The sequence below is a fragment of the Eumetopias jubatus genome, unplaced genomic scaffold (genome assembly GCF_037043125.1).
Source record: "Eumetopias jubatus isolate StellerSeaLion01/CBP00866 unplaced genomic scaffold, mEumJub1_p1.0 scaffold_11, whole genome shotgun sequence".
In the NCBI taxonomy this organism is placed as follows: Eukaryota; Metazoa; Chordata; class Mammalia; order Carnivora; family Otariidae; genus Eumetopias; species Eumetopias jubatus.
In genome coordinates, this window is record NW_028274817.1 from 126,288,194 (window position 1) to 126,302,430 (window position 14,237).

General features: G+C 48.5%; 1 protein-coding gene across 1 annotated transcript in view; it reads right to left on the minus strand.

Annotated features, from left to right (window-relative positions):
* Positions 1–13,800, minus strand: part of IL3RA (interleukin 3 receptor subunit alpha) — a 55,622-nt gene extending 41,822 nt beyond the window's left edge. Inside the window, exons 1-4 of the mRNA XM_088028587.1 lie at positions 13,503–13,800; positions 12,849–13,051; positions 8,363–8,456; positions 5,687–5,847 (exon numbers count right to left, since the gene is read on the minus strand). Coding sequence (XP_087884713.1) covers positions 5,687–5,847; positions 8,363–8,456; positions 12,849–13,028 — 435 coding nt within the window. The 5' untranslated portion in view covers positions 13,029–13,051; positions 13,503–13,800. The remainder of the gene's footprint in view (positions 1–5,686; positions 5,848–8,362; positions 8,457–12,848; positions 13,052–13,502) is intronic.
* Between the last annotated feature and the right edge of the window lie 437 nt (positions 13,801–14,237).

Here is a 14,237-nt window from a genome sequence, read left to right on the forward strand (position 1 = left end):
CAGAGGTTTTTTGGAGGAAAATGTTTGAAAAGAAGTTTCAATAGAGCGGGGCCTGTTTTTGGCCAAGATGAGGAGAAAAGCAATTTCTTAGATAATCAATGGCTCTCAAAAACGTCCCAGTTGCGCATCATGAGGGTGAATACAAATCTAAATATGTATATATATGTACACACACACACACACACACACACACACACACACACACATATATGAAATGTTTTCTAGTTCCAAAAAGGACAGAGAATGCCTCCCTCCTCTTTCTCATTAGCATTCCCTTTACTAAATGGGCAACAGCATGACGTCTCCTGGAGACGTGTGCAAATCTCTGTAAAAGCCGAAGGACCTGAGGCCAGTTCTGGGTCCCAGCGGAGTCTGTCCTGGGGGCCGGGAGCCTCTGCATCTGGAGCATCCGTAAGGGGTCCTGCCTCCTGTCTCTGGGAACTTTGCTTCCACATACAATTTCCTGCTTGTCTAAAAGAAGGGACTTTTAATATAATAAAAAAATAATAATAATAAAATAAAAATAAAAGAGGGGACTTTGATGTTTCCTTTGGGTCAGGACAGAGAACAGGTGCATCACGGGTTGTGTCTGGCAGAAAAGGCAGAAAAGGCGAGGTCCCTCCCATCTCTGGCAAACACTAACCCACTTCCTTTTAACAGGATTTGTCTATCAGTCTAGTGGACTGATGCACAATGTAGCCTTTTGCATCTGAGAAGCAGACACAACTGCAAAGTCCATACACATTGTAGCAAGTGTTTGAGCTGGTCCCCTTTCATGGCCGCCTGGCAGTATTTACTTTTCATCCATTTTCCCCCTATGGCCGCATCTTACCCGACCGAGCACTGCTACGTGCACAGGGACAAAATGAGGAACTGGAAAAAACGGGCAAAGCAGCCCTGGCAGGAGAGTGACGGCAAGGAGCCCAACACGGTGTCACGTGCTAAATACTGAGCATAAACATGGTGACCCACGGAGGACACGAGATTTAAAAAAGGCTCGAAAGGAAAAACAGACCACGAGGGGGAAAAAAAAAGTCAGCACACCAGCATCCTGTTTGTGAAATCCCAGATTCCATGGGCGCAGGGCAGCCGGTGTAGACTTACTGCCCGTGCGGCTGGTCAGGTAGAGTCCGACCAGGAGGGTCATTATATACATTCAGAATTCCTCAAGTTCAAAATGTAGGAAAATAAAATCAGAGCATCATTGACGTCCATTGCGTCTGTGCCAAATCTCATGCTGAAAGCCAGAGTCAGGACCCCAGGGCTCCGGGAAGGTCCTCAGGCTGCAAGAAGGATGCCTTCAAGGATTGAATCAACCCATGCCTATCCCGTCTTCCCTGCAAGCATCTTTGTGCAGCCTCACGGAAAACCCAAAATCCCAGTGAGAAATTCTGCAACCCCATTTTCTGAGTCTGCAAACAAACAAACAAACAAACACACAGTCAACTCCTAACTAAAAAGAAGAAGAAGAAGAAGAAGAAGAAGAAGAAGAAGAAGAAGAAGAAGAAGAAGAAGAAAGAAGAAGAAGAAGAAGAAGTCTGACTATTTTTAAAAACAGAATTATGTTTTCCCAAAGGAAGTCTTAGTACAGGAGGGCATTAGAAGCACAATGCAGGCCGTTTAAGATAAAAATGGCCCCAGGAGGCCTCCCAGGGCCTTCACTTTCCAACCAGCAGGAAGGAACTCGCCACCACTCACCACTCGGTTAATTTAAAACATTAGCACCTCTCTCTGCAAAACAGCTAGCATTCCCCCCCACCCCATTTCCTGCAGGAGAAAACCCTTAAGACAAATGTGCTCAGAGCAGGCGGAAGGAAATGAACCAGAGGTTAGTAACTCAGAAAACGCACATAGGCAAAAATGACGGCCTTTAATAACATACAGAGACTTGATTTTATGTCGCTGGCAGAGCTCGGATCTAAGACCATTCAGAGGATATTTTATTGTATTTTTTTTTAAGATTTTATTTATTTATTTGAGAGAGAGAGAGGAGGAGGGGCAGAGGCAGAGGGAGAAGCAGACTCTCCACTGAGCAGGGAGCCCGATGCGGGACTCGATCCCAGGACCCTAAGATCATGATCTGAGCTGAAGGCAGACGCTTAACTGACTGAGCCACCCAGGCACCTTTCAGACAATGTTTTTTAAAAGAACCAGTTTTATTAAAAAAAAAAAAAAAAGAGTGAGTCACCCGGCTAGCTCAGTTGGTGGACCGTGCCACTCTTGATCACTGGGTTGTGAATTTGAGCCCCACCTTGGGTAGAGATTTACTTAAAAATAAAATCTTTTTTATTTTATTTAATTTATTTATTTGACAGAGAGAGACACAGCGAGAGAGGGAACACAAGCAGGGGGAGTGGGAGAGGGAGAAGCAGGCCTCCTGCTGAGCAGGGAGCCCGATGCGGGGTTCGGCAGGACCCCTGGGATCATGACCTGAACCGAAGGCAGACGCTTAACGACTGAGCCACCCAGGTGCCCCTAAAATTAAAATCTTTAAAAAAATGTAAAGCTATAAAAAATATAAACCCCAAAATGTTATGCTCATGCACTGAATTCAACACTATTTTTTTTTTTAATTCTATCAAGATTGTGCACGGTCTGTTTTCATAAGGTCGATGCAGTGGGGGAAACAAAGTGATAATCTCAGCAGAGGTCCAAAAACACATTTTCAAGAATTTGCAAAATCTGTGCTAGAGAAAAACAACACTTGGAACAGCAGGGATCTAAATGAATCTCTTCGAGAAGACAAAGAAGATTTTTGCTTTTGGGTTTTTTTTTGTTGTTGTTGTTGTTTTTCATCAACAGGCAGTATTGTAATTCATACGGAAACACTAAATGTAGGAACATTTTCTTGAATTCACAACGAAAAATGAGACGAAACAGAAAGCCAAGACAATTATAAAGGGGAGAGGCACATTAGCATTGTTTCTCAATTACAGGACATTTGGAAAACCAGATACTTCCCCCAAACACATTGAATTTATAAAACAAAAACAAAAACAAAAAAGAAAACCCCACCCTGGACAGGAAGGCCATTAAATCAATGCCTTCCGTGCACCAACAGAACACTTAAAATCGAAAAAAAAAAAAAAATTCAGGCAAGCAAGAGAAAAGTATACAATGCATAGAAATGACCCACTTATAAAAGAAGGTTAGCGACCCATTTCTATCTGTTTCATTACGTTAAAATTCAATTTCATTCCTTTTTAAAAGCACAGGTGCATAATGACGCCCACAGCTGGGTCTCCGTGGGCCCCTAGGTGGAAACACTCCTTCTTGCCTCCTTCTCTCGGGGGCCATAAAACACTATTCCGTTCATGCACGGTCTCTCACACCTAAGGGATGACCTTAGCAGAATATAGCACCCCCAAAATAAGCCACCTCGGCACAAGGATTATTTTGAGCTGAAGGCAATTACAGAGAGCAGATAGAAGACAGCCCCAGTGCCGGTCACTTGCCTAAAAGCAGGACATACCCTGGGAAGGTGTCCCCCGCCCCCTCAGTACTTAAATCTCCGGAGACAACGCAAGACCCTCCTCAGCCTGGAGGTGGCGCCAGAGGAACCCATATAAAAAATCCTGCTAAAGGGGCATCAGGTGAGGCAGTGGGTTGAGCGTCGGACTCTTCGTTTCAGCTCAGGTCGTGATCTCAGGGCCCTGAGATACAGGACCGCGTTAGGCTCTGCGTTCAGCACGGAATCTGCTTGGGATTCTCTCCCTCTCTCTCTGCCTCTCCTCTGCCCCCAAATAAATAATAAATCTTTTTAAAAAATTCCACCTAAAATCAGCTGTAAATACACAGGAGCCCTCCTCCCCACAGTTTGCATTGGCAGGGGTATGGGAGCACGGCCCACCTGCTCATTCTGTGTTTTGGCTTTTCTTAGGGCAGTTTGGATTCACATTTCACCCTAGAATCGTTTTATGGAGCGATCCCAAGGGGTCTCCCAAGGTACCGTTGTCCTACGGAGGGATGGAATCTCAGGGGCTGAAAGCACCCCAGGGGCAGGGTTCGGGGCAGAGGAGATGGATCCCTTGCAGCCCCCCACCCCCCCACCCCCGTCTAGAGCACACCCCCACCTGCTGGGGGGAACTCCCACCCCCCCCCCCCCGGAATCCCAGAATTGCTTTGAAGATTATTTTAAGCTGAAGACATCTGGATTCAAGAGATGCAGAAGAAACATTTTTGGGGGGAGTTTCTCTTATCTGACTAAAAGCAGAAAGTTCTGGAAAATGAGGCTGCCATAAATTCCCTCTTTGGGGTCGCTTTTAGTGCCAGAAAGGACACCGAGGGTAAACCTACCATGAATGCCCTCTCTGGGCAGAGTTATATGGTCACGAAAAAGACCGGAAGACTTCTCACACTTGCATGAACAAGCATTATCGCAAAATTTCTTATCTCCTGTTTTCTTCTGGAAAACTGCTTCTTCTTCCCATAGTGACCTTTACTCTCTCCTCCCTTTTTCCTACTGGTTAGGTACATAAGTCCTTAACTTTTGCTATTTATGGAGCTACTTTTTTTCCTGCAGGCATGGGAATACATTTTTCTCCCTCTTGTTCATCTATCTTTCGTCCTGTTAATTCGCAGGCCTCCAGAGACCAAACCTAAGAGGGTAGGTGACAAAGTTTTTCCTCCCTGACATCCTTAGAATGAAACTAAGGGAGTATGTGAATGAAGGCAGGTGCAGAAAACACAGCTATTATATTCTCACTCATACGTGAGATTTAGTATGTAAGTTTTACTCCCACCCTATAGAAGCAGAGTGAAGGAGGCCATCCTATATATGGAATTTGCCCCAACCCCAAATAGACCACTTTGGCATAAGGATCATTTTGAGCTGCTGGCACCTGAGAATGGACAGATACAGGAGGAGTTCTCGGCCTCCTTATCTACATAAAAGCAGGGCACAGAACCCTTTGTGAAGGGTTCCCCCACCCTGTCCTGTGCCAGGAAGAGGAGAGTGACCCTTATCACTGGAGAGGGGCCACCAGCACTGAGAAGACACTTCACAGACAGACCTTACTAAAATAACCCGTATCGGCCATTAGTTCAACCACTGATTCCCTAGTCACGTCCCCACGATTTATTGGGCCCAGAAGCAGAAATCCCCATTCCTGTATCATGGAATCCCCTCAATTTCTCACCTCTTTAAAAAATGGCAGGAAAGGGGCACCTGGGTGGCTCAGTCTGTTAAGCGGCTGCCTTCGGCTCAGGTCATGATCCCGGGGTCCTGGGATCGAGCCCCGCATCGGGCTCCCTGCTCTGCGGGGAGCCTGCTTCTCCCTCTCCCTCTGCCTGCCTCTCTGCCTACTTGCTCTCTCTCTGTATCTCTCTGCCAAATAAATAAATAAAATCTTTAAAAAATAAATAAATAAAATAAAAAATGGCAGGAAAGCTCCCTAGTCTGACCACTTCTTTGGGTGTTTACTTCTCTTCTGTGAATCTTCATGTATGTAAAAAGTTAAACTAAGAACAAATCTGTATGTCTTTCCTCCTGAAAAATCTGGCATTTGTCATTTTAATTTGCATGTCCCTATCCTCGGATCTAAGAGGATAGAGGAAATGCTTTTTCTTCCCTGACGAGAGCAATAGGAGCAGAAATCAAGAGCAGGGAGGGGACTCAACAGTCATTTCACAGGAATTCAAGATTTACAAGGAGTAAAGCCATAAGGCATGAGCCATGAACACTCACCTGTGGGAATTGCCTGGTGGGAGAGTCGGGCACGGTGGGAGAGTTGAGCGGGGTATATATTGTGCATTCTTGCTGACTCACATTTCTTATGTAATTCCAGGTTAACATTCTTTTCCTTGAATCTAGCTGCATGTTTGTAATAGGAGATATATTCTCTTGTGCTGTAATTTAAAAAAAACCAAAAAAACAAACAAAAAAACCCAGCAACACTTCGTAGGAATTAGACACCCTCACCCCCAAGGTGATCTTATAGTTACGGGTGAGAGGAGACAATCTACAAACATCAGGCGTGGATTGTTACGTTTGTTTGTTTACTGAGGCCAAATTCACACACAAAACTAACCATTTCAAAGTGAACAATTCAGTGACATACAGGAGTCCATGAAAAAAATGCTCAGATCCATTAGTTATCAGGGGAATGCACATCAAAACCATAATGAGGAGTCACTGCATACCCATAAACTTAGCTTTGGTAATAGTAATTTGAAAAATACAGAAAATAACTTGAAAAGTACAAGTTAGCTCCTGCAATAATTTGAAAAATAAAGAAAATAATTTGAAAAATATAGAAAAGTTAAGTATAGTAATAATTTGAAAAATGCAGAAAATTTGAAAAGTACAAAAAAGTTAATTATAGTAATAATATTTTGAAAAATACAGAAATATACAGAAAATAATTTGAAAAATATGGACAAGTTAGTATAGCAAAAATAATTTGAAAAATACAGAAAATAATTTGAAAAATACACAAGTTAAATATAGTAATAATTAGAAAAATACAGAAAATAGTTTGAAAAGTACAAGTTAGCTAAATAATAATGTGAAAAATAAAGAAAATAATTTGAAAAATACAGAAAATAATTTGAGGGGTGCCTGGGTGGCTCAGTAGGTAGTGTTTGCCTTTGGCTCAGGTCATGATCTTGGGGCCCTGGGATCAAGCCCCGAGTTGGGTTCTCTGCTCAGTGGGAAGTCTGCTTCTCCCTGTCACTCTTCCTCTGTGCTCTCTCTCTCAAATAAATAAATAAAATCTTTAAAAAAAATGAAACTGGTAAATATTTTTAAAAAAGAAAATAATTTGAAAACTACAGAAAAGTTAGCTATAGTAATAATTTGAAAAATACAGAAAATAATTTGAAAAATACAGACAAGTTATCTATAGTAATAATAATTTGAAAAATACAGAAACTGATTCTTAAAATACAGAGAAATAAAAATACAAAAAAAATTTAAAATACAGAAAAAAGTTTAAATACAGGAAAAACAATTTGTAATACAGAAAAGAAGTACAGAAAAAATTTAAAATCACAGGGCAGGCTGTGGAGACATTGGGACCCTCTAAACCTTCTGGGACGGAACGCAAAGTGGGCCTTCCTGTGTCAATCGAATTGAGGGGCTTCCCTCTCAGGCCTTCGGGGTGAGCTTTGCCCCTTGGGATGGGGTTGGGAGTAGGGGACCTGATGCATTACCTGGACCAGGCAGGGACCTGCCACAGGTGAGGACAAGTGGAAACTAACCACGAGGACTTTAATTCTCCCTCTCAGGGGGGGAAAAAAAGGTGGGGAAGGACCAATTAATTTACAACAACAGAGCCAAGAATATAGAATGGGGGATGAATAGTCTCTCCAACAAATGGTGCTGGGAAAAGCAGACAGCCACTTGCAAAAGATTGAAACCAGACCAATAACCAGATTCACAAAAAACTGACTCAAACTGGATGAAAGACTCAAAGGTACAACCTGAAACCACAAAACTCCTAGGCAAGAAAAAAAATAAAAACAAAAAGCCAGGTAGGTAACTTCTTGACATTGGTCTCGGCAATGATTTTTTTTTTTTCGACTTGACACCAAAAGCAAAGGCAACAAAAGTACAAAGAAGAACATGGCCCTTCATGGAGGGGCTATGCAAGTGTCACAAATCCAGAATGTCTGGCCCCAGATCTGGGGCATCTGTGAAATGTGATCGTCAGTGAAGTGAACGTCCGTCCCCAGCCTCAGGGAAGGAGAGGCACCCACCTTCCCCAGGAACCTGGCTCCAAACCAGGGGAGATTTCTCTCCCTGCCTCCTATGCATCCTCTTTGTTGGGTCACCTGCGGTAAGAGTTCTACATTCTCTTGCACCTTTGTGGAGAGGTTTTGCGGGTTAGCAGGAGATTTTTTGTTTTTAAAATACATTTCTTAAAAGATTTTCTTTCTCCCTTTCTTTTCTTTTTAATATTTTATTTATTTATTTGTCAGAGAGAAAGAGAGAGAGAGCACAAGCAGGGGGAGCAGCAGAGGAAGAAGCAGGCTCCCTGGTGAGCAAGAAGCCCAGGACCCTGAGATCATGACCTGAGCCAAAATTGAAAGAATGGGATGCTTAACTGACTGAGCCACCCAGGCGTCTGAGACTTTTTCTTTTTAATAAGCTTTTCCCAGGACAGGCAGAAGGCCTGACACCCCAGCTGGGTTCGGGGTTTGGGGATAGAGTCTTCACCTTTTGGTCCTTGATTCTGCCAGAGGATAAACATTCACCTATAGTTGGATTTGCAAAAGGACCCCTTCCTCTACCAGAGCAGGGGGTGGGGTGGGGATGTTTCGGGTCTGGGGGAGGGATGTTTGTCTCCTTCCAGCGTTAGGGGCTATGGCAGTCCTGCCCCATCCAGACCCTGGCGTTGGAGCGCCTGCCTACGGTACCTACCCAGCTGTGCTTGTCCATGGCATGCTGAGTTCAGGAGGACCAGAAAGCTCACAAGATCCAGCATGGTCGCCATGCACCAGCCCCAAAGCTGCACCTAAACAGAAGGAGACGCCAGGTAAGAGATCAGATTCCAAAGGGGGCAGGAACCCTCCCTTCTCGGCAGCCCCCACGCCCTCTAGGGGAGTCACCAGTAATGAGCCTCTACAGAGCATGCAGGAGCTCTTGGGGTGCATCCCGTGTCCCTATTTGGCTGGCACTACCCCATCGGAGCATTGTGTGGGGCCACCGTCCTATTGCCACACCCCTGGGTCCCCCGCACAAAATCATAGCACCTCCAAAGCTCTGCTAGAACTCCCTTCAAAGCATCAGTATGTTCAACATTCATCCCTGATGACCACTTTCTGCAAGCTGGGATTGAGCCAACTTTTCCCAGCAGGCATGACTTTCCCCTAGCCCACTGTCACTGGCCGTTACTGGTCCAGTCCACATTCCTGCTGCTGAAACACTTGTGTGGGGACCCATTCCAAACCCCAGAGTTGCTACTGGGATTATTTTAGGCTGCTTCTTTTGTACAGGGTGGCTGAGGGGTGGGACAGGTGAGACCTCCAGTAAAAAGAAGAAGGAATGTGTGGTGAGGATACTGGTGCACAGCAGCCACTTTGGGGTATGAGGCAACTCTGTCTGGCCTTGATCCAAGCCCCCTGGGCTACCATTTTCCTATATCACAAAGGTCCCAGCGGGTAGGGACACTCCTGGCATCATCCTAAGCGACCAACCACGGTTCAGAGGGAGGTCACATGCTTTGGTGTCCATGTGACGAGTAGTGTCTTTAAAAGCCATCTGGAGGTGGGCAAGGAGCTGTGGAGCTGGTTGTGTTGCAAAAGCCATAAAAAGCAACGAAAGTTTCTGGAATATTCTGCAGGAACCTCTTTCTGTGTCTGGTGATGGCAGGGGCAGTGTTTTGTATATTTGATCAGATTTTTTTCTAATAGCTCTACATCAGTGCAGGTCAGCAAGGGCTGGACACAAAGACAGGGGACGGCCTCATGGCTGAAATGAAGTCACTGGGGGTGAGGCCACAGGTGACCTGGCTGGGGATGGAATATTTTTTTAAATTATTAATATTATTATTATTACTACTGTTATTTAGAGAGAAGGAGAGGTAAGGGGAGAGGCAGAGGGAGAGAGAGAATCTCAAGCAGACTCCCTGTTGAACATGGAGCCCAATGCAGGGCTCCGTCTCGTGACCCTGAGATCACGACCTGAGCCGCAATCAAGAGTCAGACGCCTAATGGATTGAGCTGCCCACGTGCTCCAAGGATGGAATACCTTTGTAGAAAGAGCCAATACGAACTTGGAGCTCACCAGAGACTTGGGGTACACAACCCCCTCAGGACATGACAGTGTTTCAGCCCCTTTCCAGAGACCGTCACCAACCTCCTGGGATGAGAGACATTTATCTTCCTACCTGGAGGAAGCAGGTAAACTCCTTTCTGCTCTGTGTCTCATTAGCGAGCAAGAAGTCTTCCTACATAGGACAGACCAAGGGAGAAGGCTGGGAAAAGGGAAAGTCAGAGAGTAGAGGTTGTACGGGAGGAAAAAATAAAAAATCTTTTCCCTCTAACCTTAACTTGCAGGTTCCCCACACCTGCAAATTAAGCAGATAAAAGATTAACAGGAATACCAGCCTTAACTACCTATATATGCCTGGAGGTTCACAAAGAAAAATGTGGCTCAAGGAGACAGCCAGATGATCAGGGCTTATAAAGCATCTTCGATTCAACATCAGAAGGGGGTTTCTGGGTTCCAAATGGGGAAGAACAGTTATGGGGAAAGGGAAAGCAGGAAATGTGTGGTAAATACAGGCTCTTCTTAATAAAAATCTCTTATATGATAATAAATCTGTGGGTGTGGTCATGTTCCTGGTAGGGAACCATTTTTACCATTAAAAACTTCTTTTACAAATGTAATTTTCCTTTCCCAAGGGGAACTTGATGTCCCCTATTTTCTGGCAGTTAGGGAGGTATATAGAGCTTTTTCCTGCTTCTGCTGGTTCTTAATGGCTTGTTGCCCGAAATCATCCGTATGCCCAAGAGGTACATTGTGGGGTGGGGTGGCGTGGCGTGGTGCCCTTCAAGGCTGACCTTGGCCCCTCCGTGTGGGGTGCAGGGCTCTATAAACCAGAGCAGTGGGTGGGAGGGGGGGTGCTCTGGCTCAGCCTGGCGGAGACCACCCCTGCTGGAAGGCGTTCTCAATGCACCTGTTCTGGGTCAGTCCCAAGGCAGGGGTTGGTCTGCCTCTGCCTGATGGTGGTGGGTCTCAGGCGCATCCTGGCTCACAGCTTCCCGCCTTCCCCTTCGGGGGGTGGCCCTGCCATGCCACCGACACCACCCAGCCACTCTGGGATCATTGCTGAAAAGTTCCCCCCCAAGGAAGGAAACCTGAGGACATATGTGAGCTACAAAGGGAAACCCGAGGTCTGTTTGGAGGTGCACGTCCAAGGCAGGAAGAGCCCACGTGGCCGGGGTCGGGGGAAGTGAGCTCTTTGGGGAAGGGCCAGCGCTGGATTGGGCTCCGTGTGAACACAGACCGCAGAAGGGCCACACAGAACCTCAGGGTCAGCCGCCGGAGAAGCTCAGAGGGGACAAAGCCAGGCCAAGCCATAAGGTTCCAAAGGGGCATTTGAAGCCCATGGAGGAGAAAATGCTTTGAGAGGAAAGAGTCCTTTTCAGCATAAGGAGCTGAGGTCCTGGCCTGAGGGGGCCTGTGAGCAGTGAGATGGGTACATCCCTTGTCCAGGAAGGGGGCTTCTCCTGGGGGCTGAGTTGTGCCCCCTAAAATTCACGTGTCAAAACCCTTGCTCTCAGGACCTCAGAATGGGGCTGTATTTGGAGGTGGAGTCTTTAAAGAGGGGATTAAGTAAGGTGAGGCCATTGGGTGGATCCTGATCCCATAGGACGGGGTCCTTATAGGAAGAGGGGATAAGGGCACAGACACGCACAGAGGGACGGCCACATGAGGACACAGGGAGGACATGGGGGTCTACACACCAAAGAGAGAGGCTTCAGGAGGAACCAGCCTCAGCCCCGTCTGGATCTCAGACTCCCAGCCTCAGCCCCGTCTGGATCTCAGGCTCCCAGCCTCCAGGACCGGGATCAATAAATGTCTATTATTGAAGTCGCCCCCCTCCGGGCTATTTTTTCGGCCGCCCGAGCCGACTCCCTCAGCCTAGTCTCCAGGAAAGCAATGCATGGTGACGCTGGGTGAGTGTTCAAGGCTGTCCCCACCATCAGCCGTGTCTGCATTGGGAGTCCTAGGGCCGAAGGATGGGGGCCACTGTCTGTTGCATGCAGGGACCAGGAGTGTGGGGTCCTGTCTGGACCCTGGCACGGATGCCTGGTGACTCCGGAGGTGGGAGCCGAGGGCAGGTGTAGGCTCTGTAAGTACCCACCCTCAAGACAGGCCACCCTGCGGAGGGAGCCAGGGGAGGGCTGGACGCACACTTGTCATCTTGGGGCATCCAGCAGGGTGGACAGAATTAGAACTCAGGACCCCAGGCCCCTGCTGGAAATTAGCTGCCCCCTCTGCCAACTCCTAACTTGTCCTGAACTTGCTGCATTCATCCGCTTCGATGCTCTCCTAAGAGACCGACAAGAACCGTGGTGTACAGGCTGTGTCGCTGAGGCATGGAAAACAAATGTGTGTGTTTCTGCATTTTGAACGGGGCTCAGCATCCCCTGGAGGGACGTGGCGGTGTCTCGGCACGGGCAGGTGGAGAGGCCCACGCGGGACACATGAGTGGCTGAGCACCAGGCCTGGGACTTTGGCATTTTCATAGAGTCTCCAATTGCCCTTCTCATGGCATTGACCCAACGACATGCCCATTAACCCTTCTGGGCACCCCGTTTCTTCTGCACGTCTTCAAACAAATAAGACTCCTTTTTCTTTTGGTGTGCATGCCCACGGCCATCCTTGATAAGACAACTCTTCTCCCTGAGCCTTGTGCAGATTGCAGGAGTTTGGAGACATGTCTGCACTGAGTTTTCTGCACTTTTGGAGGGTGCACGGGGGAGGTGGGACCCTCCATTCTCTCTGACAGTTGTCATCACGCCCCCTCATTTGTCCCCTGTACCTCCCTGCCTCCTTTCCTCCGTCCTGTGGGATGTTTGTGGCAAACCCTAAGCCCATATCTCAATGAAAAATATCTCGCTGTGTATTTTTAAGCCACCAGGGTGTTTCCAGAAGTAACCCCAGTGTCATTATCTGAAAATATGCAAACACCAATAAAAGGGGTTCAATGTATTTAGTCCTAAATTGGGCATTGGCTTGCTTTCTTTCCCGCGTTTCGGTGATCTATCCCCGATCTCTGGCCACCAGCTACAGATGGCACCCGGCCCCTTCCCGGAGACGCTGCGAGAGTCTTCTCCGTGGGGAGCAACGCTTTGCCTCCGGCGGCAATCCCCTCCCCCCTTTGCATAAGTCTCACCTTTGCCCTTTGGTTCGGTGGTTCCCGCTTCCAGGAGGACAGATCTGAGCTGTCAATGTTTGCCGCAGGGACAATCTGCGAGCTCGTCCATCGCCGCCCGCGGCTGCACGTCGGCGGCCTCGCCTTGCTCGGGATGGAGCTAGGTGGCCCGTGCTGTCCTCCCCAGGCCACACCCTTCATGGAGACCCCCGCCCCCGGGGAAGCTGCAAGGGGAAGGCAGCTCGTCCACCCCGTGCAGACCTGCAGACCAGAGCCCACGTCCCCGCCTGGACCACGGCTCTCGGACCCGTCGGTTTCGAAGCCCGGCCCTCGGTGACCTTAATCCTCAAAAACCCCCAGGGAAATAGCGGCTGATTACCCGGGAGTAATATGCCTTCTACACACTAGCCAGACCCCGCGACCAGCCATGCCCACGCCGCCGGCCGGACCCGCTGTGTGTTGCGTCAACACAGCAGGCCGGCTTCCCCAAGACGTGGGTTCTCGTCTCCCTGCCACGGGGGTGCTCACCCCCACCAGTTTGCCCTCAGCCCCCCACCCCCGCTGCGTGAGGGACGCAGCAAGCCCCACCCCCGTTTCCCTCCCATCCCGATCCCCCCCTGCGGTAGGATCACGCCAAAGCCACTGCCCTACTGATGCGAGAAACGTGCAACTTACTGGTCAGCGAGCTTTCCGGAACGTTCTCGGACCGTTGCAGCACGTTTGGAAGGCGCTGTCTTGCCCGGCTGGTTGGCCGCGCTGTAGGCCGCCTTCCCCAGGACGGCACTGAATGGCGGTCCCCGAGGGCACCAGCAGAAAGAGCCTGGCCAAGAGCCTCCTGCGTACGGACACCCACCCACAGTTCCCGCTCAGGTCAGCGTTTGTACAGACGCCTTATCTGCCATCCGCTGGGTCCTGCTTCTCAATGCGCGGCCGGCCCGCGTTATCGCCCCGCCGGACAGGAAACGTTCCAACCCAGCTCGCCGTCTGTCTCAAGCTCGAAGCCGGCCCCTTGCTTTTATCAGCATCGTGTAGGGTTCCTCTTTTTTTTTTTTTTTTTTTTTTCAGCAGAATGTCTCTGGCCACTTGCCACCTGTTCCCTTTGGGGTGGTCAGGGTTTCTGTGCTCTGTGTCATGTTCTGGAGACTTCTGGTCCCCGTGTCTGCGCTCACGCACGCTCCCCTCCATTTGCCGGAAGGCGGGGCCTTCCTACGCACTCAGCTGTGCTCCATGTCCTGTGTGATTCTGGTCCTGGCTCGTGTCCCCGAGGCTCCCCCGGGCGGGGATGCAAACCTCCAACGCTTCTCCTCGGAGGGGAGGACTCCTTGCCACTGTGGGAGCCTGTGCCTTCCTTCTTCCCTGACCACCTTAGTCCGTGGAGCCTGGATGGACGGATCCAGTGGGAGAGCTCGG